The sequence below is a fragment of the Primulina tabacum genome, chromosome 15, assembly GCF_025594145.1.
Source record: "Primulina tabacum isolate GXHZ01 chromosome 15, ASM2559414v2, whole genome shotgun sequence".
Taxonomy (NCBI): Eukaryota; Viridiplantae; Streptophyta; class Magnoliopsida; order Lamiales; family Gesneriaceae; genus Primulina; species Primulina tabacum.
Genome location: NC_134564.1, coordinates 28,906,198 through 28,931,374, shown reverse-complemented (window position 1 = coordinate 28,931,374; position 25,177 = coordinate 28,906,198). Strand labels below are relative to the sequence as shown.

Sequence of the window (25,177 nt, the reverse complement as noted above, 5' to 3'; positions counted from 1 at the left end):
TTTCAATATTAATTAGTTTATTAATTAATTTTCTTGTTGTTTTAGTTAACTAAAGAATATTATTTTAGATAAATTTAGCATATATCAATTTATGTGAGAACCATACTCGTATTTGTTATATTATTTTAAAATTTAAATTATGCACTTGTGAATATATCGAATAAATTAAAGAGATTCAATTGTTTTAAATTATTATATTATAATTTATTTATTTTTTATGAAAGTGCTAAATATATATTTGTTTCTGAAAAAATATAAATAAAATTAAAAAATATTTCGTATTTTAATAAGACGAACTTTATTTCCAATGAGAATTAAATGTATATTGGTTACAAAAAAACTATACATATAATGAGGTTTGGGCCACCCATGTTCTAGCGACGGAAATGATGGCGGATTCGAGCAAGGAGATGGTTTTCTGCTCTGAAGAAACGCAACAGCCTCGCCGGAGCAGGTCCGAAATAAAGAAACTAAAATCGGCTCTGACGCCGAGGGTTCGAATCCTATCCCAAGAACACAAAGACTTCCCCGGCGGAGGAGGAAGAAGAAGAAGGAGAACACGGAAAAGGGACGCCGGAGAATGAAACCCGCGGGTTAGTATATGGACACGTTTCGATGATGGGCCGGAGGAGAGTGATGGAGGATGCAGTAACTGTGGCGCCACAGGGGAGTCTCGCCGACGAGTACTCGTTTTTCGCGGTGTATGATGGTCACGGCGGGGCTATGGTGGCCGAAGTGTGCAGCGAGAGGCTTCGCAAGTGTCTGGAAAAGCATATAGAGAACGCGAAGAAATTTCCGGAGGAGGATGATTTTGATTGGAAGACGGTAATGGAGGACTGTTTTAGTAGAATTGACGAGGAATTCGAGGAGAGCAAGGGAAAGGAGGTAAGAGCAAGTAGCGCGGCGGTGGCGAAGAGGACGATGGGGACGACGGCGGCGGCGGTGCTGGTGGGGAGTGGGGATGTGGTGGTGGCAAACTGCGGTAATTCCAGGGCGGTGCTCTGTCGAGGTGGAGCTCCCGTGCCTTTGTCTAGTAATCACAAGGTTCCCTTTTTTGTCCTACTTCGAGTTTTTGGTTTGCAATATTTGTTTTTTTTTCCCCCTAAATTATGAAGTGTAAAAAAAAACATTCTAGGTCCCTTATTTAAATATAATATTATTTTATTTTTTAAATGTTTTGATTTAATCTCGGCCTATCGATTTTATTTTCACCGGATATACGGTGTGATTTAAAAATATAAGATTTTAATTGAATGTTTGGCATCCTTCTTGTCTGTATTTAATAAGTATGTCTCTTGTGAGACAGTTTGACGAATTTTTTCTGTGAGACGGGTCAATTCTATCGATATTCACAATAAAAAATTATTACTTTTAGCATAAAAAGTAATATTTTTTCATGGATGACCCAAATAAGAGATCTGTCTCACAAAATACGACATGTGAGACCGTGTCACACAAGTTTTTGCCATATTTAATAAATATATACATTTTATCTACTTAGTATGATAATATTTTTGTATATGATTCGAGAAATAAGTGTTTAAAAAGTTTTGTATGTATGTGATAAAAAAGTTTTTTTTTCCTCTTTTGACATTAATATTATTTATTAGCTAATTTTGTTTGTGGACGTTTAATAGTAATTTTTATCCATATTTTTTTTCTTTTTTTCCTCTTATTTATCTCAAAATTCAAATTATCTCAATCAATCTTTTATATCTTAATAAAATAATATATATATTTTTACATAAAAATTATCAAACATAAAAAAAAATAAAAAAATTAACATGTCACACATTATATATCACCGCGAAACACTAGTGATAAACAAATGCCGACAAGGCCTAAAAAAATCCCGATTTTAATTTCACACTAGTTTCATGTTGTTTTGACATTGCATAGGATAAATGAATCCAATTACCTCTACTTCAGTAACATCACCTTTAATTTATCCACATTTCACAATTTGTTTCCTTAAAATTCTCGAATATTTATATCTATTGTGAACATTTAGCCCGAGCGACCAGACGAGAAGGAGAGGGTTGAGGCTGCGGGAGGAAGTATCGTAAACCGAAAGGGTTGGCGTGTACAAGGGGTGCTTCCCACTTCGAGGTCCATAGGTACATAATAACATAACCCACTATTTAATTTCTGGCGTACAGGTTTTGGATTTTTCTAAATATTTTACAGTACTACTGTATTAAATTAGTATATACACACTGTATATATGTATGTCTCCACCAACAGGCGATCATCACTTGAAACCATACATCAGCTCCCAGCCGGAAGTCACGGTCACGGAGCGAACCGAATCTAAGAGTCTCCGTGGGGGACTAGGGAGCCGGCACTTAGCGGGACAATGCGCTTCGGACGCCGCGGCCACCCTAGTCGAGCTGGCCATTGCAAAGGGCAGTAGAGATAATATCACAGTTATCGTCGTACTGCTGCAGTAATAAAAGATGCAACAATTGTGATAACTCGTAGCTCGATATTTGGTCTCTTTTTTCTTTGTATTGTTTTGTGGCATGTTCATGGTTTTCTAGGATTTCGTGTGTGTTTTATGTGTGGTAAAGTTCATTTTGGATTGAGGTTGTTTTTTTGTCGTGCTTGTGAGAGGGTTGATGACTTGCTGTTGTACTATAAGAAGAAGTGTTTTGATCAGGGGTGTCATCTCGTGTGGGTCGGGTTGGAATTGATGCATAGTACTATTTAAAAAGTGTTCAACTCAAATTCAAACTAATGCGAACAATTACAACCCAAACTCGACTAACCTAACTCAACTTGTTTTTTTAAAAAATAATATTAAATTCAAAAAAAAATATTTTAATTTATACATGTAATAACAAAATTTATCTTATATATGATTTAAATTTTAAAGTTTAATGATAGAAAATTCAAATATATTTACTATATCAAATAAATAATTGTATAAAAAATAAAAGATGTACAAAATAAATATTAATTATGAAAATTTATGATATAAATATATAATAAATATTTTATCAAATATACCATATATAAAAATATAACCAATATTTATTAATTATATTATTTTTTAAGAAAAAAGTAAAATTTTTGGATCAACCTAGATTGATCCTCACCCGTTCATTTTTTCGGCGAATATGAAAACCTCAAACCCAAACTTGATTTTTTTTCAAGTCAACATGTGTATAGTTGACGGGTCGGATCCGATTTTGACACTGTTTAGTTTTAAATGAAATGTTATCCATTGATGGTTTTAAAGTGTGTTATATCACAATTTTAGAAGCGGGCCGATAAATTGCTTTACTAAAAAATGGAACAATGGAATTAATTATCTCTCATATTATTAATAATATATGCAAGCATATATCATAACGATTAATTAAATACGTTTTTGTAAATCAAAATTCATTAGATTGTGCAACTAATTAATTTTTTGATTAACTAATTTTGTCACGTTTAGGAAATTTTTAAGTCGTTTATAGATAGTTGAACATGTGATTATTGTCGATTAAAAGAAATAAAGTAAAACATTAACTTTGATCATTATTCATTTCGACTCTAACGTAATCAAACAGATAAGCGCACATTTATATTATACTTACTATTTTATATTATAATGCATGAGGCCACAAAGTAACTATTTTTGGTGATTTGATTTAACATTTTTTTAATTTTAAAAAATACATCCACTACAAAAAAACGGGTGGCTTAGCGACGGTTTATTAAAAACATCGCTATAATAAACCGTCGCTATAACGGTTTATTAAAAACATCGCTATAATAAACCGTCGCTATTATAGCGACGTTTTTAATAAACCGTCGCTCTAGTAGCGACGGTTTTTAATATAACCATCGCATATTAAATTTAGCGACGGTTTAAGAAGATCGTTGCTATTTTAGCGACAGTCTATCAAATTACAAAATACTCAATTTTTATAACCATACTCTACTAAATTTGGAACTTATATTTAACTCGCATATGTTATCAACTTTTGAAAATCTTTAAAAATTTTAAAAATATTTATTTATCTTTATTTGTATTTTTAAATTTTTAGATGACCATGTAACTCCTAACCAATATATATATATATATATATATATATATATAAATTTTTAGATGACCATGTAACTCCTAACCAATATATATATATATATATATATATATATATTATAAGGAAATTGCTCCAAAATCTCAAACTCAATCACAAATTTGCTCTCAATTCTCTTGTTAGGATTTATTTCTTTTTTTTTCAACTCCCTAAAATATCAATTTCACTCTTTCACCCTCCTCTCTCTCCATCTTGCACGGGAATCCGAGTTTAGAGCTTCTGAACTCAGCCTGTAAATATGCCATCCGAGAATCAAAATTTTACACTCATTTATATAGCGTAATCTCAAGTGTTTGTGAATTCTAGACTTTTCTATTCATTCCGACAAGCTTCAAAGCAATTTCGGAAGATCTGTAAGAGTAGAAAACAAGTGAAAAACTATCGAACACAAGGGGCTGATGATGGATGAATGTATGATATGAGGGCCTTAGCTATGATTGGGGTATACTGTATAAGTTATAATCGTATCTGAGGAGTAATAGTGTTTATCTGATAATATATAGGCTTGGAGCAAGTAGACAACCAGTATAATGTAGCACTATAGTAGAGGTACATAAGTACAGACTAAGATATATAGCTTTGCATGCATGCTTATGTGTTGAATTTTACTTGTCATATGATTATTATGGATGTTTTATCTGTCATGATATTTTATGTGGTATTTTCATATCTTGTCAATCCTTGAATTCTTTGAGATAAGCCTCGATCTAATAAGGGTCGCTCGACCCTATTTTTTGGACGATCGGGTCTCGTGAGCCACCCACTGACTCTACGGACCAACGTGCTATGATAACAAGGAAATTTCATGTCAAAGATCTTTACATGAGTGTGTGAGACACCAAATGACTCTATGGACCAGCGAGATACACACTCAGGGCCTAGAAATAGATAGATCATGAGTTTCCAATTTGATACATGATCACCAGTTCGTGATTCATGCATGAATATATAGGTTTGTAAACTTATACTTTATGTATTGGGTGATGTGTCACTCCATCTTTGTTTTAATCTTAGACACGCATTCCACGGGACAGGTCTTAGGTTGGACGGGCAAGGAGGAGCCAGGGGTGGCCAGTAGAGATCAAGTGCCTTGAGAGGAGATTCCTCAGGGTTTATTTCTAGTTATTTTATTTTCGGGTTGAGATAGTTTCGATATGATTGTATAATATTTTATTCAAGTTTAGCGCTAGTATAGAGATGTACTAACTTTATTTTCCATTGGTTTTATCAAGTTTCCAGCATTTTGTGTTACGAATCTGATTAGTGGTTATTTAATTTTTATTATTGCATGCTATAATTTTTTAATGTAGGCGTTTTGGATAAGAGCGTCACATTTAGGTGGTATCTGAGCATGCAAAGATGTTTTCGAAATGGATAATCTATTTTTGGTTTTACTGCTTCAAAAATTTCCATTCGGATGTCAGAAGGAAGAAACCGTGGAAAGGGCAGCAGTCATGGTAGTCGTCATGAGTATGAGTATGTTCATGACCTCCATGAGGAGCACCTTCAAGAGCACCACCTTGATCATCTCCATGATCATCGGGATAGGCGTCGGAAGGACCAGGTTAATATTATGAACTTTGTGAAAGTTGGACCTCCACCCCTTACCGGCAAGGAAGGATCAGATGTGGCTTAGGTGTGGAACGGACGGAGAAGTGTTTTTGGCGAGAAAATGGAGATGGCCAATTTTATGATTCAGGGGAAGGCTATGAAGCAGTGGAAGGCCACATCAGAGACCTTGGTCCAGCATTTTGGACAGTTCCAGTGGGAACATTTCCGCTAGGCGTTCTTGACAAACTACTTTCCCCCATCTCATCGCTAGGCGAAGGAAATAGAGCTTCTAACCATGCAGTATGGTGACTCTTCCATCGAGGAGTATCAAAGGTGCTTCATCGACCTCTTGTCCTTTGCTCCTTGTGTCATTGAGAATTCTGCAATAAAGTACTCCATGTTTCTAAATGAGTTGAACAAGGACATCTATGGCCAGGTGACCGTCAATGACAATCTTACTTCTTATGAGGGCCTTGTCTACCGTTGTTAGCAAGAAGAGATCAATATTGCGAGGAGAAAGATGTGGTGTGGAAACAGAGGGCCTTTCTTTGGGGCCACGAGGTCAATCTTTTAAGAAATCATTGTCATCAACTTCAGGTTCTTCTAGCGTCCATCACTTTGGCAGAAAAAAGTTTTAGTGTGAGCACTGTGTAAGGAATTACCGTATGATAATTTCCTTAATGATTCTAGATCTTGTTTCACTTGTGGTGGCATGGGCCATATTAAGAAAAATTTCCCCAAATGGGGAGTGACCGACGATTTCTGTTGGGAATAAATCTAGCAAGCGGACTATGTCAAGTAATAGTATTTGGAGATGAGTCCAGGTATCGTACCCACAGAGATCGATGTTTAAGGCTAATAAAATTCAAATGATGGGAGATAAATTAATTAAAACTAAATAACACGATTTAAATAAATTAACTAAAGCAAAACTAATACAAACTATTAATTTAGACGCAAATTCAAATTATTTAAAAACGACTAAGGCGCACAACGGTACCGAGACAATTTATAATCTACGTGTCAAATTCATATTCAATAAATTAATTATTTAATTCACGACGGAATTCCCAAAATTATTTATTAAACGATTCCTCGAATTAATAAACCTAATTAAATCTAACAGTCCAATTATTCCTAACTGAATTTAATTAGATTTAACCGCATTAGATCGCTGTGAAATTCCAGTTTTTCAACCTAAAGTCGCACACTGAAATCGAATACTATTTCTAGTCAATTTAACCATGTGTTGATTGATGTGTGAAGCAAATATTAATCTATCGCCTTCCGATTTTAGATTAACCAACAAATATTCTATTTAATTGGCCAGATTAAAAGAACACGTGATAAACGACATCAATCAATGAATAAAATAAATAATCTAATTGAATTAAACTCAAAACATCAAAAAATAATATGTCTCGGCCCTATCATGGCCTTAGTCTATAAAAATCTACTCCATAAACTTAAAACAAAAGCCAAAATCAGTGTTTAAATTAAATGCAGAAAACATGATTAAGAAGGAATGAAAGAAATCTCAGTGATTTGTAGCGTGTGAGGAATTCCTCGCTGGTTTTGCCTTCCTTCTTCCTCCCCTTTTTTCTTCTTTCGCGCTGTTCTCCTATTCCGTCTCCTTCAGTACTTCTGTTCTCGGCTGCCTTTCTTCTCTTGTACGCTTCTGCCCTTTTATTCTCCTCAATGGGCCTCTCCTTTTTTTCTTTTTAAGCCCATATCAAGTAAAGAAAGTGTAGATAAGATATTTGTCAAGATTTACATAGATTTCTCCAAAAATTCAATATCATCAAGGAATAAGAATATTTTATTTCCTTTGAAATCTAGCAAATTTATTTTATCTCCTAATTTAAACACTTTTCACTTTTTATTCAAATCTACAATTATTAATTAAATTAAGCACATAATTAGGATAAAAAGTCTAGATAAGGGCAAATATTATCAAATCAAATCCCTAAAATCTTTGTAAGATTTGGCCTTATCAGGGAGACTAGAGTGAACAAGGCTCGGGAACTCATGGAGATAGATAGTCTGAGGTATCAGTTCAATAGATGAACTATGGTTCCCAATGAGCAGGATCTCAACAGCGTCCTCAAGTCCAGGGAAAACATTTTGCCCATAACCAGGAGCAGGCCGAGGCCGATTATGAAAGGGTCGTAACAAATACATTTATTTTATTTGGTATTCTTGCATATATCTTGTTAGATACATGAGTATAACATTCATTAACATTATCTCGGTTTGTCAAGAAAAATAAGTCGCCATACATTTCATTAATGTTATGATGCCCATGTCTACACCTATAGGTTTAGAAGTTCTTGCTAAATGCCTAGTGTTAGAATGCCTTCTAGAGTTTGAGGGATAGTATCTATCCAGGAACCTGATTATCCTAGCCATGGATGACTTTGATTGCATCATAGTTATCAACTTTCTGACCAAGTATAGAGCTATAGTAGATTTCTATCAACGATTAGTTCAGTTCCGCCTAAAAGGAGATGAGAGTTGATTTTTCTATAGTGAGCGAGCTCGACCTCCGATGCCTGTGATATCTATGTTGAAAGTTTAACACACATTAGAGAAAGGATGAGACGGTTACCTCATCTATGCTATTGACACATCAACGGAAGGTGAAGATGTCCAGAATATCCCAATGATGGATGAATTTCCTGATGTGTTTCCCGACAATATTCTGGGATTGCCTCCAATGAGAGAAGTGGATTTCGGGATTGAGTTAATGCTAGTGACAACGCCTATTTCTAGGAAACCCTACCTTTTGGCACCATCAGAGATGTGAGAGTTGAAAAACAATGGCAAGATCTTCTCGATAAGGTTGCATATTACCAAGTGTTTCGCCTATTTCTAGGAAACCCTACCTTTTGGCACCATTAGAGATGTGAGAGTTGAAAAACAATGGCAAGATCTTCTGGATAAGGTTGCATATGACCAAGTGTTTCTCCATGGAGAGCATCAGTTCTGTGTTGTACAGATTTTTATATGATTTTATAACATTTTATTCAGGTCTTATCGCTAGTGTAGCAGAGATTCTCTGGGTTATTATTTCTATTGGTTTTATCAGTTTCCGCATATTATTAGAACTCTGATTATGTTTAATGAAACTTTATTGATGTATGACAAATTTGTTTATGTAGGCATTTCGGGTAAGGGCGCTACACTTTCTTTCTATAAACAGTTGGATTTATTGATTTGGACAAGTAAGCTTATATTTCAGTTTTGACTTCCTCGAATGATTTAGAAACTTTTGAGTACTCCTATAGTATATCAAACGATGATTTAACAAGATCATTGCGTGTAAGTTATATAGAGTCAAAGTTGAAAACCTCGTATTTTGTCATTTCCAGCTCAGCATTGGCCATAAGGCACTGAACTTTCTCATCATCACTGTTACTAGATTGGCTATCTGAATTAGCATAGTAAAATATGAATCAACTCATTTGCTCTTGATTTCTTCAACATTAATTGTCTTTTGTTCTTTTTGAACTTTTTATCGCCCTTTTTGAATTCTTTATGCTTATTTGAATCATCTTTCTTCGGCCTAGGCACTTAACTGTGAAATGTTCTCTCTTTCTACAATTGAAATAAGCCATAACATTTTCAGATGAATCATTCTTGTAGCTCTTGTTCTGATCTGAAATTGTCTTTTATTATTATTAATAGATCTTCTTAATTTCTTCACAAACAAAGATATTGGATAATCACTGATTTGATCAACAATCTTCTCATGATTTGGTTCAACATTTTCTGTTAGGGCTTTGGTTGGCTGAATAGAGGATGACTCTCCTAAAGCTCTTGTTTCTGACTCAAACTCGTATGCTTTTATATTTGCAAACAAATCATATAGTTCCACATTGTTCAAATAATTTGATTCTCTTGTATAATTAGCTTTGACATATCATTATGTAGGCAATTCGCTCATGAATTTCAAAGCGACTTCTCTGTTGATGTATAATTTTCCGAGAGCAGATAACTCTATCATTACATCGCAAAATATCTCATCGAAAACACTTATAGATTCTCCAAGCTTCATTTTTATATTTTCGTACTTCTGCATAGCCAAGGTGAGTTTGTTTTCCTTGATTTAATCATTATCTTCACATAACTGAGTTAACTTTTGCCAAAACTCTTGGCAATGTAAAACTTCTTAATAATGTTGATTGTAATCTGATCAAGAGTTTTCTACATAATGTCTTTGGCCACTTTGTCAAGATTTGTTTTTTTATCCTTTAAAGTTCATTCATATCACGCTCCGAGCCCGGTCCCGCATCTGCATGACTACACAATGGGCTCCTATAGCAACTACTTCGTATTCGTCCTCGTTTTTACAAAAATGATTAACTCAAGTTGCTATAGAAGTCTATTGTAAGCCCATTATAAACTCATTTTAAATATTTAATTTTTTAGATGTGGGACAAGAGGTATCACAATCATCCTTCCTTCAGAACGTGACGTCTTCGTAGCGGCCTGACCACTCGATCCACCAACGCCGATAATCTAGAGGTGGCTCCTACAGGTTCAAGAAGTGGCTCCCGTCATATAGCATTTTGCCATGCAGGTTCAAGAAGTGGCTCTCATGCACGTAACACTTTGCCCTGTTAGCACTTATTTCCCGATGTTCCATGCCCATGACCGTCTCTGATACCATTCTGTCACACCTTGAACACGCGTGACTGCACAATGGGCCCCTATAGAAACTATTTCGTATTCGTCATCGCTTTACGAAAATGATTAATTTAAGTTACTATAGAAGTCCATTGTAAGCCATTATAAACTCGTTTTAAATCTTTAATTTTTTAAATGTGGGACAAGATGTATCACAATTCATATTTGAGATTTTTTGATCATTTGAGGTTCTCCGCTAATAACAACAACATCATTAATTTTCATGATTTACATCAGTCCATCAATAACTATGTACCACATATAATCATCTTGAGTCGCAAGGTGGGCTTGCATTCTGGTCTTCCAGTCATTAAATTATTCCTTGGAGAACATTGTAATCTTGTTGAATGAGGCCATTGATTTTGATGGTTCAGAGGTCAAGATAAACCTTCTCTGATACCACTTGTTAAGGTCGATGTAGGTGTGTTGGGATCGAAAATGTGTTTATAGGAAGGGTGAATAAACATTTTAAAATATTTTTGCGATAAAAATAGCTACAATAGCGTGTTCTTAAAATGTTCAAAAATGAACTGAGTATTGAGAAATTAAATCGAGTTTGACTTCAAATCAAAGCCGAAATTAATCTAATTAATCTTTCTAAAAACATATTAAAATATTTTGAAAATCTTTAAAATATATGCAAGTTGAATGTATAAAAACGGTTTGGTTGAAGCATTTTCTCTAACATTATGTATGCAATATTTTGGTAAGAACACATAAAATATTTCAACAATGCATCTTAAAATAGTAATAATAGTGAGTAAATACGATAAATAAATAGTCATAATTTTTTTATAGATATTCGAAGATTAACAAATCCTACGTCACCCTGCTTCCACTTAGGAAGGATTCACTAGAAGACTTTGATTTTTACAACAATTTATACAAACTCATTTCGACTTAGAACTTATCATTTTCCTAATCAAAACTCCTCGTACACTCTTAATTGTAAACTGTAACCTCATAATCTGCATAATATTTAACGTCTCTTATTCCAAAACTACAAAGACAATCTTTTACATCTTTTGTGTAAAGATTATAACTCATCTAAACTTTGAAAATCCACTTTAATGTATATATATAAGTGATTGTGTGTTTGAGGATTTAATTTTTTACAGTGTATTTATCTCTCAAATATATTCTCACATAGAGGAGATAACTCTCACTAAGATAATATATCTATTTAGACTCCATTTTTGGGTTTGCCATCATTCTAGCTTATTTTTGTTGTACAATATGCTCATGATTTTAATCTTTATCAAAGGCTTGTTGTCTCTTCTTCAAAATTTTGTATTTATGGCATTAAAGAATGATATGAACGTTTGAAACAAGAATATGATTGTCTGGAAAATATTGTACTGTTTCTGACTTTAAAACGGTCATATTTGACTTGCAGGCCATTTTCTCATATGGGGCTATTTTGGAGCGGCTAAGTTGGCGGTTCAAAGTTCAGCAGCTGGATTTCAATATCTAGAGTTGGGGTCCGAAGTTTAGCGACTGGATTTCAACGGTTGGAGTTGAAGGTTAAACTCTAACTGGTATATATCTTGATTCGCCTATTTCTGTACAAAGTGAAAAACATGAAAATTGTAGCCATTTCTCTTAGCTTTCCAAAGATTTATGAATCGCTTGTATAAATGAGATAAGCTAAATATACAAGACTATGTACAAGATGATGCAAGTCTATCTTGCTTGGTCTCTTGATTATAGCTCTTGATTAATCGATATCTGGGAAAATAGATGAACAAAAAAGTTTTATTCCTTTTTTCTAAGCTTTCCATAGAATTAAGAATCACTCAATTTCAAGTTTATATGAGATATTTATGCTCAAACTACTATAACTGTTCATGTCTAGCCGGTAGTTGTATCCGCGTTGCAGAACCAACAAATGCATCACGGTTTATCAGCTTTTTAAGCTTTGATTCAAACTTTAACTTTGGAAGATGATTTGTATACTATTTTCTTAGATTATAACGTATGTTGAATCATTCCATTCTGATAATATAGCTGAGCGATATAACCAAAATACCAGAACTGCTCAAGTCTAGCCGTTTGTTGTTTCTGTTACCTTTAGCTGTACATTGAAGCATCCGGTTAGCTTAGATAACTTCTGAAATAACATGACTGGCCTGATTATGACTTGTATAAATTTGTGTTTCCTTTCAACCCTTTTGGCGTATTGTCATTTGGATCTCTAGTTTGTGAGATATCATAAAAAAAACTACACCTTACTAGAGTATAGCCGTTTGCTAATTCGAGTTTCAGCTTCCAACTTAAACTGGTAATTTCACACTTGAGTAAATATATTAGAAACACAATAATAAGTTTTTTTATCATTAAAATCAAAATTGTTAGCATTTTTACAACACAACAAAGTGTTTAGAAGGGGGTAAATAAATACCTCACATAATTTTCTTCTCTTAAACTTGGGGATCTCAAGTTTTGTTAGCAGTCAATATCAAATCTCTAACTTCTGAGTGCAACAGACAACTTATCGAATAAATGTGAGGAAATAGTCCAGCCGAACTTAGTGAACCAAAAGATTATCAAAATCGGCAAACCTAAAACAATTGACAGATACAATAAATGATGTGCTGAAAAGGAAAAACACAATAAATTGTTTATGGAATTTTAATTAAGGGCAAAACACTTCTACATCTCTCGTTCTTCTGTTTTCAGAATAATTTCACCAATAGACTTTGATAATTAGAAGCTCAACGCACTTCAGTGGGACTTACCAAATGCCTTAGTGAAATTGCTAGTATACCTTTCACAACTTTCAGGAATTTGCACAGAAAGACTATTTTTTCCGGTTACAAATACTCACACGCTAAATGATACAAATTTAAAACACTTTGAGTCGAAATTAAAACCAAGATCCTTCAAATAGATCAGACAAAACTTTATGCTTGTGCTTGATTGTATGTCAACAAAGCTTGATTTTACATTGAAAATCTCAGATAGATGAAATTATATAAGCAGTTCATAGAGTCGTATCTGAGTCTTGAATTGTCCTTACATAGAGTGATTGAAACATTCAAATTTGAATGGCTAGAATTGTTCACAGTAAGACCATAACAAAAATAGTACTCGATGTTATGTGTCTTTTGTTTTTATTCAATGTAGAATGCGACAATTAATTTTTGGAGCACTTATGTAGAACGATCATATTAATTTTTCCTTTGTGCCCAGAACATTATCTGAATCATATGATTTGCTTATTATTGGGCCTGACCAACATTATCTGAATCATATGATTTGCTTATTATTGGGCTTGACCAAATAAGGAAATATTCAAAGTTCACCCGAAAAAAATATTCAGTATGGTCGGATGACATTAAGTTCATTTTTATCAAATGCTTCTTCAAATTGATATTGGTTGATCTATATGGATTAGATGAGGTCTTCCGAGTAAGCGCGAACATCTGCTGATATGTTTTTGCTGAATTTACTTGTATGTTGAATTATATTACTTATATATTTTTCTGTTTGCAACACATCATCAAACTTATAATTACCCACAATATATTATCTATATGTTGATTTAAATTATACAATCACAATATATCATGTATAAATTGAATAATTTTTTGAAAATTAATATTTTATTAAATTATTTTTTAATAGTTAATATAGCAATATTTATTTAAATTTGAATAAAGGTGACTCGTTAAATAGACACCTATAAAATATTCTTGCTACATATAAATTATTTTTTAAAATATAAAAAGAGAATAAATTAAACTTTGAGGACAGTTGTGTAATTTAGTTTGTTTTATTAGTATTTAACCCGTGCGATGCACGGGATGATATTATTAAAAATTAGTAAAAAATGAATATATATTTAAATTGAAAAAAATAATATAGTTATATAAAATAAAAATAAAACTATTTTCTCGCTAATTTTAAATTTTTTTTTTAAATATAATGCATGTCTATTAATTTTTTTGACTAATAATCACTATCATATATAAAAATTTTAGCTTGTGTTAATCTAAGGCAATGTCATTATGCTTATCGTGTTTAGTGTATTGATGTCGACCACCAACCTTAATACATATTTAATTCTTTAATTTCAAAATATTATATATTATTATATTTTAACATGCGGTAAAAAAAATATTTTAAATCACATTCAATAAAATTAATGATAAATACTTTTTTTAAAAATTCAGTAATTTCGTCTAAATCCACATTCCCAAATAATTGTTTCATTAATATTTTTATACAAATGAGTTGTGATTTTATCTACAAAATTTCTTCATAATATACACAACAACCTATTATTTCGAAAGAAAAATGAAACATGTGATCATAAAATGTATAAATCAAAAAAGTTATTTTATTAACATTTACTATGTGTATTCCAAAGCAATGTCAATAAATTTTATAAGGCGTCTTTTAATAAGATGCATATTTTCTTTAGAATTGGTTTAATCATTTCCATTAGGGGACATTTTATACTATCATGTATCCGTGAACCTTGTAATATAGAAGAAAATTATCACATTAATAATACGTAATAATTAAAATTTTGTACAAATAGAAGAATAATATTTTTTACTTCACGATCATGAAAGACATATTTCAAACTTAATGTCTCGTTGTTCTCGTTGTTTCCATATGTAGGTAGTTCATAACAACGAACAAATCTAAATTTAAACGAACATTACATTTTGGAAGGATTCGACTCATATATGGTGCTGAAAAGAGGAGTCATTTCAAAATTCAAGTTTGGAGTGGATAAATTTAGTAAGATAAATAGAATAAAATTGGTTTATAATATAATATGCAATATTGCATTATTTATAATTTAGAATTCAAATAAGACATCCCAATGGACAAAAATTATGCATTGGATGCTTTTGACAAAATTATATCATACATTAACTCTTTCAAATTATGAAAAACTCGAATTGCATGCATTGAGTGTCAAACATTTATGATTATTGAGGGTAATATATATGTTTATTGAGAGTAATTTAATGTCCATTTGAAACTCTTTTGAATCTACTCTTTTAATTTTCTTGTGCTCTCTTATTTGATTTTTTAAGAAGACAATTCAAGATGTACAATATACATATGGTTTTGGAAGAAAACTACCATGCATTAATTTTTTAAAATTAAGGTAATTTCAAAATAATAATTTAAGTTATCATTTATTGTAGTAAACTTATTTCAAGATTCATAATATTTATATATTTTTTTTTATAAAATGATATTTCGACGAAAAATTATTATTTTTGACAAAAACCATGTTTTTATATATATAGATCAGCTGAATCAACCTTCACCCGCCAAATCACCCTCTCCCTCGTGTTTTCCCGCCATTTTCACACCTCCGTCTCCACCTTCTGATCCGGACTCCGCCGTTGCTTCCGGCGGAACAAGGTCTTCGAAGCCCTCTTTCCAGCCGAGAAGAACGGGCACTCAAACATATCTTTCATTAACCATAAAAGCAAGAAGAGCGGCTTCAGGCTCATTCCAAGGGCTTCCACTTTTAGAGAGGGAAATTTACCTCCTTTCCGATTGGCTCTGGTTCTTTATCGTAAGGAGCAGCGTTCGTAAGCCTTTTCAAAGACGGAAGGTCCGCCGTCCCATTTTCTTGTTCGTAAGTTTATCTGATTATATGAATGCTAATCTGCACGTGATTTTGGATATTCAGCTGTAATTTTTCAGACTTAGGTTTATAAAATCTAGTTTTCTATCTGTTGTTTGGGACCAATTGATCCGTATTCTACACGTGCTTTGCGGGAAAATTGAATTTTCTGAAATGGTTGGAGAAAGAGTTCCGGAAGAAAGGGAAGATATGGAAATTGACGGCGTTAAAGCAGAGAAAAAGACTAGTAATGAAATTCCTGATGGGTTCAATGCCAATTTCCTCAAAATTTACTATGGTAATTTTGTGGAGTTTGCTTCGAGCCTTACTTTTTGTTAACTTCATTGATTTATGCGATTTAATTTGATCTGTATGATTTTACCTGTTGCCTCCTATGCACTTTTTGGGTAAAACTGCTGGAAATATTGGACTGAATCTTCGTCTTTGATTCTTTGGATGTTCGTGGAAATAATATTGGATTGGATGGAGATTTCGTTCCATTGCTCAGGCGGAAAAATCAAGCGCATCTCTAGAATTGAAATTAATAATTCTTTCTTGAATTTGCATCACTGCATTTGGTTGAAACACATGCTTGCAGTTATGATCTTGATTGATCATTATGATGCTCTTTTCCTCGAATAAAAGAGTAATTTTTAAAACAAAATATCTGAAGCTTTTTTTAATCTTTTCAGGAAAGTTTTTTCCCTACGCTGATATGCATAAATGGATGTCATATGGAAACGGTGATCCACATTTTTCAGTAGCATGATTTATAGCTACTCGTGTTTCTTTATTGTTTTCCCTTCACTTTTTTGAACTATATGTTTTGATCGATTACATGTAGATGGAAAACATCCTGGGTGTGATCACTCCTACTTTGGGCGAAGAGAATTTTCTTTTACTTTGGATAATGACATATATTTGCGGTTTCAGTCCTTCAACACTACTGCTGAACTGGAAAAGGCCATAAAGGAGAAATGTCCTTTCAAAATTGACTTAGGTCCTGTTTATAGTGTGGATGTAAGTATAGCTTATTTATCATTTGTATAGATGGTTGCTGGTAGTGGTATCTAAGTTTTTATTTTTCTTGATCTCGCTGGAAAATTTTACCGTAGGATTATATAGGATACTATGAATTTAAAAAATATCAAATTGTATTAGACAATAGTTATAACTTAACACTTTGAAATTGATATTTTTTTTGATGTTCTTGTCAGTGCAATAGTTTTTGTTCTTTTCTTCGACATCTATGTTGTTTCACTTTGTGCTGCAGCCTGCGAAGAGGCATGCTTATTCCCAGTCTGGTGATAATGTTTTCACACCAGTGGAGAGAGAACTTATATTTGACATAGTAAGTCACTGTTTTCTCACACTTGTGATTTGATTGTTAAAATATTATCCAAAACGCAACTGTAACCATTTTTAAGGATGCATGGATTTGACCCCTGCTTGTTTGTCTGGTAGGATATATCGGATTATGACGATGTTAGATATTGCTGTTCGGGAGCTGATGTCTGCTCAGAATGCTGGCCATTGATGACAGTCGCTATAAAAGTGATTGATACAGCGCTTAGAGGTCTGAAGTGAAACATTATAAAAAATATTCAAATGGTTCAACAGTCATTTTGAAGTTATGATGGGTAGAATGAGAGTGGTATTTGTTGGGATTGATAAGCAAAACATACATGCCAAACATGCAAATTACTTCTTCATGAACTTGTACAATCGATGCCACAAAGATAGCCAACTCTATTATCAAAGAAATAAGGAAACGGGCGGGGCACATTCGTCCATCAAATAAATAGCCGAAATATTGCAAGGATCTGAACTTTGATCAGCTCGTATTCCGGCCTCAGTCCAGCCAAAAAAAAATGGGCCTCCTCCTTCGCTTTTGATTCACCGCCTGGGTATCAGTACGAAACAAGAATTCTTGAAGGGAGGGGAGCTCAATCCTGGATCCTAACCATATCCCGTGAGCCCTCTTGCTTTACTCGGGAACTAGCTTCGCAACTCCCCCCGGGGAACTCAAAAGGTGCGTAGTGATCAGGCAATCCAGGCGGCTCCACAAAAGCAAAGTACTTGTCTCGGAGAGGATCATCCTTCACCGATTGAGAATTCTTTGATAATAACTCTTTAGAAATAACTATATAGAAGACTTACTAAGTGACTGATCGTGGTCGGAGAGCAGAACCAATTTGGGTCTTTTTATCCTTGCTTTGAGCTCTAACTCAAACAAGAATTTTTTACTCCATTCTGGTAAATGTTCAGTCATATAAAACTGGTGTTATTCTGGTAATATTAATCTACAGACCTGTAGAGAAAAAACAATAATATGTTACTCATTTTAACTTCTTTTGGACTAATTACTCTGACGTTAAGGATGCATGACATTGATTGTACTATGATTTGGAAAATCAAACTTTCTATGTCTTAACATCTATGGGGTTTCTTATTGTGTGTATATAATAATTAAGATGGGTTTACTCTGTCTTCTGTTGATGTGACTTTCACTTTTAAGTCCCTTTGCTCTTGTTCGTTAACACCATAAATTCAGCCATTCTGTTGATTGTTTCTTGAGCAACTCTCCCTGCAACAAAAGCAAAAATGCTTGTCTGAGTTTATTTGGATGCTTTGTTCAACGTGTTCATGTCCATGCTATCCTTATATATGCTTCTCTCTGCAGATGATTTTGGATATAACCACATTTTGTGGGTATACAGTTGCCGTCGTGGTGTTCATTGTTGGGTTTGTGATGGGAAAGCACGAAGGTGAGTAATGGTGCATTATTTTGGGATTATTTCAGCTGATATACAGTTTCTAGCTACTAAATGCAAACTAAAGTTCTATTAAATACTAGGTTGAGAAATGATCAAAGGGCTGCTATTGCTGAATATTTACACATCCACAAGGTTATTTACATTCATTGTGAACAACTTACTTTCAGTTGTCTATTCAACATATGGTGTTCTGTGTTAAAAGTGTTTTTTTCCTTCAGGGAAATGAAAATAGCCTTAAAAAAGTTTCCCTTGAGGGTGGTTTCTCACTTCATCCTTTCTTAGCGTAAGTATGATGCATATGATTTATTAATTAAATATGCTCCATACCACCAATTACACTCTTTGTTATGGTGTTGCAGGAGATCATACACCGTTATATTGAAAGACTTTTTTGAAGGAAAATTGCTTTCGACTCAACAATTGTTTTCGGATGAGGAAAAATGTGAAAAGATACTGGCGATGATTCCCGATGAATGTATGCTAACATGACTTCTTATTGTTTTTCTCTTTCCTGGTTAAGTTATTTACTTCCCAAGTTATGCAGCTATTACTTCTGAGCTGCGAGGGAAGTGGCAGGATAACAAACGCTCTCGAGATGATGTTAATATTGCTAGATGGGGGCATCTTAAACACCTTCTGCAATCTGGAAAACAGAAGGTAGGCCTCCTGACATTTTAGTATTTTTTCTATGAAGTCACAGCAAGTAAAGAAAACTACAACCATAAAAACAACAAACTCTAGAAGAAACGAGATACTTGATGATTGGCTCCCTCCATTTAAATGACTAATTCGAGTGTTTTGGACTTTTTAGAAGATAAACGTTGAAATATTCGCAGCTTGATCCAGTTACCTCTCAGTTTCTAATTTCTTTTACTTGTTCTTATATGCCTACCGTATATTCTTCTAGTTTAACCGAAGGAAAGCATTATCGAGTTTCCTTATCATAACATTATTGTAGCTAGCTTTTTCAAGATGAACATGATGATTTGTCTGAATCCTGAGACTTATTGCTTACATTTTCAGTTGCCGGGTATCCGTAGATGCGTAGAAGAGATTGTATTCTCTTTTACCTATCCAAGACTTGATATGGAGGTTGGAAACATTCTTTTCTCTCTATTCCAATGATTTACATTCCAGTAAGTTGAGACTTGTGAATTGGTCATAATTTTTGTATTAACTTGCTCTTATGACGCCAACCAACAAATTATGTAGCTTAGTTTACCATTCAGTAATCAGTACCTATATGATCATCACTCACATGAAATATTTTTGCTGTAATCTCAGGTTTCAAAGCACATGAATCACTTGCTGAAGGCACCATTCTGCATACACCCAAAAACAGGTTTCTATTCTGAACATAGTTTTGTTTCTAGTTAGAGATTTGCCAGGATATGAATGCAAAGAAGATACTTGACATGAAGCATTCTGGTCTCATTTTTGACTGCTATATTTTTTTCTCTTTTTTTTGTTCCCTCTAGGTCATGTTTGTGTTCCCATCGATCCCAAGCATTGTGAAAAATTTGATCCCTCTTCTGTTCCAACCCTTTCAAAGGTGCGAAACCTGCCTTATGGCTCGGAAATTACATTGAATTTTTGTTTTGATTTTGTGTTGCAAGTTGTCATATAAAATGCCCAGACATCTTAGTACTCGGCAAGTTAGAGGCAGTTTAAATTAATGATTGATGTAAATGTTCTCATCAACTCCTTCGAAGAAATAGCTTCAGATTCTGCTGGGGGTCGATGTTTGTTGGGAGAATTTCTCGAATCAAAATATTTACCTTCCAGATACATGCTACTTGCTGAGTTAATGTTCTGATGAAAATACTATATTGCTCCTGGCTGAGGTATAATTTCTCATGCTTCCATTGAAATTTCAGATCTTTTGTATGTTGACTCCATATATTGACTTCACTGATATATATATATATAACAAATACATTCACCAATTTGGCATAAAATAATTTCAAAATATTACATGGAATTATGTGATGAAGTGATTGCACTAGCCACCTCGAGCTAAATTCTCATAGAAAATTTTCAGTAACTTGTCGATTCTGTGCACTGGACTTAATTTACTACATCTTTTGTTTGTTAATTTCCTGGTTTATCGTGAGGTATAGATAAGGATGACTCGTCTGTACAGTGAAAGAAAACAATACTAACATCAGACTTGATAGTGGCCTGGAAATTATTGTCTGCGATGATTTAATTGTGTTATATCTTTAGGCTGCCTTCTCCAATAACACCTGAAGTTTGAAAAGATCATAGTTTTCCAAGTCTTATTAGATTCAGACATTGATGGTTTTGAAGGGATGATTCGGACTTATTTACGTGTCATGTCAGTGCTGTATTGACTGAAGTTTTACGACTCATTCACTTTTCGATCAATCTGCAGCTTCTTGAAGAACTTAACATGGGAGCTTTGCGATCAGATGGAGAGGATGGTATGCTGCCAATGTTTCCTAGCTCTACCTCACATTCATAACACGACTGCAATGCGATATATTTTGACATTTTTCTTGGGCTTTTGTCCTATAACAGAACTGGAAAACAGCATGCTGGGACAGTCGATCAAATTTTTCAGGTCATCTTTTTTGCAGCCACTGCTCAAGTCCTGCAAGGTACATCAAAACCAGAACGTTACCTTTATTTCTCAGCTGCTTTCACCTTTACTCGCAAGGCCTAACAAGCTCTATTTTCAAGCAGGAAGGGATTGAAAGTTCATATGCTGCCAAAATTGAGCAATCAAATAACTCCCTAAGCTGGTAAAATATTATCGATTTTCGATTGGAAGGTCCTTTCTGTGTATGTATCTATTTCATGTTAAAGAATGTGGAGAAATTCGGTGATTTGTTATTACGTTTCATTTCATAACTTAAGTTGAAACGAGACGGAACCGATCATAAGTTCCAGGTGGGAGATCTTATGAGAACTATATTCATAGTCTGCAGAAAAACCCTTACGCAGGCGGGTCATGAACGCTTAAAAAATTAGAAAATGAAAATGATTTGTGCTTGATGTCTCTTGTGTAATAATTAAGTATATTGTATGAGTAGGTTATTTGTGAGACGATCTCACGAATCTTTATCTGTCAGACATGTCAATTCTATCGATATTCACAATAAAAAGTAATACTATTAGCATAAAAAGTAATACTTTTTAATAGATGATCCAAATAAGAGATCTGTCTCACAAAATATGACCCGTGAGATCGTCTCACACAAGTTTTTGTCATATTGTATTGGTATTGTTATACGAGAACACCTCGTCCAATTGGAGGGTTTTATTTATTTATTTTATTTTGAACATTGGGTTTTACTTTACTATCATTTTAACTTCCCTTTTGGAAAAAGACAATACCCCTATTGTTTGAACTTTGAATTCTGCTTGATATGCAACAATTTTTTTAGAAAAAAACCATAAATTTTTTTTTACCGTATCAGATATATTTAGGCGTTGGATCTTTTCATTTGATTTAATGTAGGCGTTGGATCTTTAAATGGATATGACCACGATATATATTTTACATGTAATCCAGAATAATCATAAAACATAATCTGAATTAATTAGAGTTGTATGGTTACAAAATCAATTTTTACACATGATATACCAATAATTGCCTAGAAGAAAAAAAAAAGTGTAGTTCAAGTGTCATCAACCAAAGCCCAAATAAGAAAATAAGGCCAAGTTTGTTAACACAAGAATCCAACAAGAAGTTAGCTGGCCTGAAACAAACAAGAGCCCTTGGAAGAGTCATTTCTTCAAGTCCCCTTATTCTCCTACTGCCCTTGTAAAATTCTAATATATGATAAATAAAATATTGTTCCTACCAGATGTGTGATATTTAAAAATATATAAAATACTGCAATTAAAATAATCATAATTTTATTTAAAAATTCAAGAATAATTTGGATCAATTATTTAAAAATCAAATTAGAATCAAGCCAACGTTAATAATAAAAATTCAACGAGATAAAGAATCTAAATGTTCGATTTTACTTGATTATATGCTATGTTTAATTTTTAATGATGTTTACATTCATAAAATCATCTCGTTATTAGTCAAAAATACTTAATTATTTATATTTTATTTCTCAAGTGATAAATATAATTTATCATATAATATTGATTTAGATATTACTATCAAACGATGTATGCAAATGATTGTTCTTTCATTACCTTCAATGTGGTCATACGTATTCTAAACTGTATAAACATCCATGATGAGTTTCCTATTATCTTGAAACATCCACACCATCTTCCACATCCAAAATGTATATTTTAGGGTAAAAACTACTTTATTAATTTAGATATCCACTTTTCACTGCACATTACATCAGTAAGTGGGGGTCGATCAAAGTACATCAGTAAGTGGGGGTCGATCGAATATCAGAATAACAAGTTATATATATTTATATCTTTAAAATGATCATTTTTCAGAGCAGAAGACGAAAACGGAACAGACAGAGTTCAAGACTTATATCAGAAGACCAAAATATATCAAATAGAATAGAATCATAACATAACAAAATCTTATCAAATCATAATCACATAATGCACACAGATTTTATAATAAAGATCATAAACTATAATTGTCTTGGGCTTCCTATAGACATGCTATCTTTTTCCTTACATGCTTTTCAATGCGCCATCATTCGAATCATATTAAACAAACTTATCCCATTGGGACGAAACAGACGGATCGAAGGATCAAATCGAAACAAAACGGACAGAACGAATTGGATCGAAATAGAACTTAGCAAATATGCAAATACAAAGCAAACAGTTCAAAGAAAAACACACAGTATACAATCGAATTTTAACACATACATAAGCATTTAAAACATATAAAAGCCCACTTACAGTAATTCAAATATGTGGTTCAAACTTGATTAAAGTTTGGATAAAACCTAGACTGAACCCAAACAGGAATTGGGCAATATTTTGAACAGTACCTCGAATAAGTTCTGGACGCGATCCTCAGGCAGGGAAACACCTTAAAATGCTAGCTAGAAACTGCACAAGCTTGACTAGGAACACACGATTTTGGTTGATCGAGGTAGACTTGATCGTATCTAGCTTGGTGCTCGACTGCTTCCCAAACTCTTGGTGCTCGGTTGGGCACTACTTGGCTCCAAGTCAGGTAGATAAATGGAGAGAAAGACACCTTAAAATTTTTGGCTAGATGTTGTACGAACTCGACTAGTCACCCACGAACACGGCAACTTCTTACTCGAGGATGTCCGACTAGTGTGGTTCGAATGGCTCGATTGTAACTCGATTGTCACCTGAATTCTTTGGACACTTTTTGGATTGAATTACAAGTGAAAAAATGGACAAAATGTATCCTTGAAACGTTACTTCGCTAGTGCACGAACTCAGTTTGGAAGGCACGATTTTGGCAGCCTTGTATTGCTCTTATTGTTGAGAGGCTTTGGGAGGATTTTGTCTAGCATATCTTCAGCATATGGTAGGGTATTTATAGGCTGAATTGTGACACTTCAAGGGGTGATCTTGGCTGAAAACTTGGTGCCCAAGTAGTAAAATCTCATCCACAACCAACAGTCACTTTGGTTAACTCAATATCCATTTCTTGTACATTAAATTTGTCCAATCTCTCAGCTCTTCCCTTGGCTACAATTTTGGTTTATTTAGGACATAAAAATGAAGTTTCTTTGAGCTAAAGTTTCAAGTTCATGAGCTAGGGGTTTGTAGCATCGAGATACTCGACTTCGGTCTTACGGTTTTTGCGATGTCCCGAGCTCTGCAATGCTGAATTTTACACAACTTGAGCTGAAATTTCAATTCTAATAGTTGATCTTTTAATTTGACAAGCTTGAGTTAAAATTCCCGATGTTTATTATTTGTGTGATTTGCTTCGAAAATCCGAGTTCTCACAGTGTATTTATATTTTCATTGGATGTGTGCTTAAAGACCTCAATTGTTGTTATTTATAGACGTTCTCATATCATCAATCAACAAGTGAAAAAATATTAATTTTAAAAAGAAGATGAGAACAAGTGTTTCAAAAGTCTAAAGTTCATAGTAGACATGGATGTCTTCCATCAAAATGGAGAATGTGGTCGTCGCCAAGGTCCACTCAATTATTTCTCCAATTTGATTTTGATATGCACCACAAGATGATTTGTCAAATTCAAATGTCTTGCCTTCTAGATCACATTAGCTCTTTGAAATGATTGAATATATCATACTAAAATACATATTTGGGTTGTTCAAGTATTTCTTGAACTCAATGGAATCCTCTAACAGATAATTGAGCTACGTCAAAACAGATTAATAATTTTGAAAATATCTAGCTTTAATCGAACAGAACTCTTGACAAATACAAGAACAGCATGAACACTCACGTGCAGGAAGAAGATCAATACAGAATGGACCAAGTACAACATATGACAAGTTCCACAGAGAAATTCAAACAAAAAAAAAAACCCAACTCGAAATATTATTAA

At 33.5% G+C, this 25,177-nt stretch overlaps 2 protein-coding genes across 3 annotated transcripts; both read left to right on the top strand.

Moving 5' to 3' along the window:
* Window positions 1-339: 339 nt before the first annotated feature.
* On the top strand, window positions 340-2,672 carry LOC142527148 (putative protein phosphatase 2C 8). The gene is made up of 3 exons (XM_075631872.1): window positions 340-1,044; window positions 2,012-2,117; window positions 2,245-2,672. Exons 1-3 carry the CDS (start codon window positions 616-618, stop codon window positions 2,448-2,450), a joined length of 741 nt encoding a protein of 246 aa, XP_075487987.1. The 5' UTR covers window positions 340-615; the 3' UTR covers window positions 2,451-2,672.
* A 12,973-nt stretch (window positions 2,673-15,645) lies between these two features.
* LOC142526995 (uncharacterized) lies at window positions 15,646-21,705 on the top strand. Of its 2 annotated transcripts, XM_075631701.1 has the most exons (16): window positions 15,646-16,228; window positions 16,623-16,673; window positions 16,775-16,950; window positions 17,204-17,281; window positions 17,395-17,506; window positions 18,614-18,698; window positions 18,788-18,839; window positions 18,926-18,990; window positions 19,067-19,182; window positions 19,252-19,364; window positions 19,731-19,799; window positions 19,992-20,049; window positions 20,186-20,259; window positions 21,103-21,151; window positions 21,249-21,328; window positions 21,414-21,705. In XM_075631701.1, the coding sequence occupies exons 1-16, from the start codon at window positions 16,105-16,107 to the stop codon at window positions 21,474-21,476; spliced, it is 1,365 nt and encodes a 454-aa protein (XP_075487816.1). In that variant the 5' UTR covers window positions 15,646-16,104; the 3' UTR covers window positions 21,477-21,705. The 2 variants fall into 2 exon arrangements, 1 of the variants encoding a protein (XP_075487816.1); XR_012815372.1 differs by lacking the exon at window positions 21,414-21,705 and having other exon boundaries at window positions 20,186-20,551; window positions 21,249-21,314.
* The last annotated feature ends 3,472 nt before the right edge of the window (window positions 21,706-25,177 follow it).

What these genes read in the sequence shown, in the direction of transcription:
- LOC142526995 (XM_075631701.1), top strand. Translation starts at nt 16,105, where the DNA reads ATGGTTGGAGAAAGAGTTCCGGAAGAAAGGGAAGATATGGAAATTGAC. An exon ending in GATTGATACAGCGCTTAGAG is followed by an intron (nt 17,507 to 18,613) that starts GTCTGAAGTGAA and finishes TTCTCTCTGCAG; the next exon opens with ATGATTTTGGATATAACCAC. An exon ending in TGTGATGGGAAAGCACGAAG is followed by an intron (nt 18,699 to 18,787) that starts GTGAGTAATGGT and finishes ATTAAATACTAG; the next exon opens with GTTGAGAAATGATCAAAGGG.
- LOC142527148 (XM_075631872.1), top strand. Translation starts at nt 616, where the DNA reads ATGATGGGCCGGAGGAGAGTGATGGAGGATGCAGTAACTGTGGCGCCA. An exon ending in CTTTGTCTAGTAATCACAAG is followed by an intron (nt 1,045 to 2,011) that starts GTTCCCTTTTTT and finishes GTGAACATTTAG; the next exon opens with CCCGAGCGACCAGACGAGAA. An exon ending in TCCCACTTCGAGGTCCATAG is followed by an intron (nt 2,118 to 2,244) that starts GTACATAATAAC and finishes CTCCACCAACAG; the next exon opens with GCGATCATCACTTGAAACCA.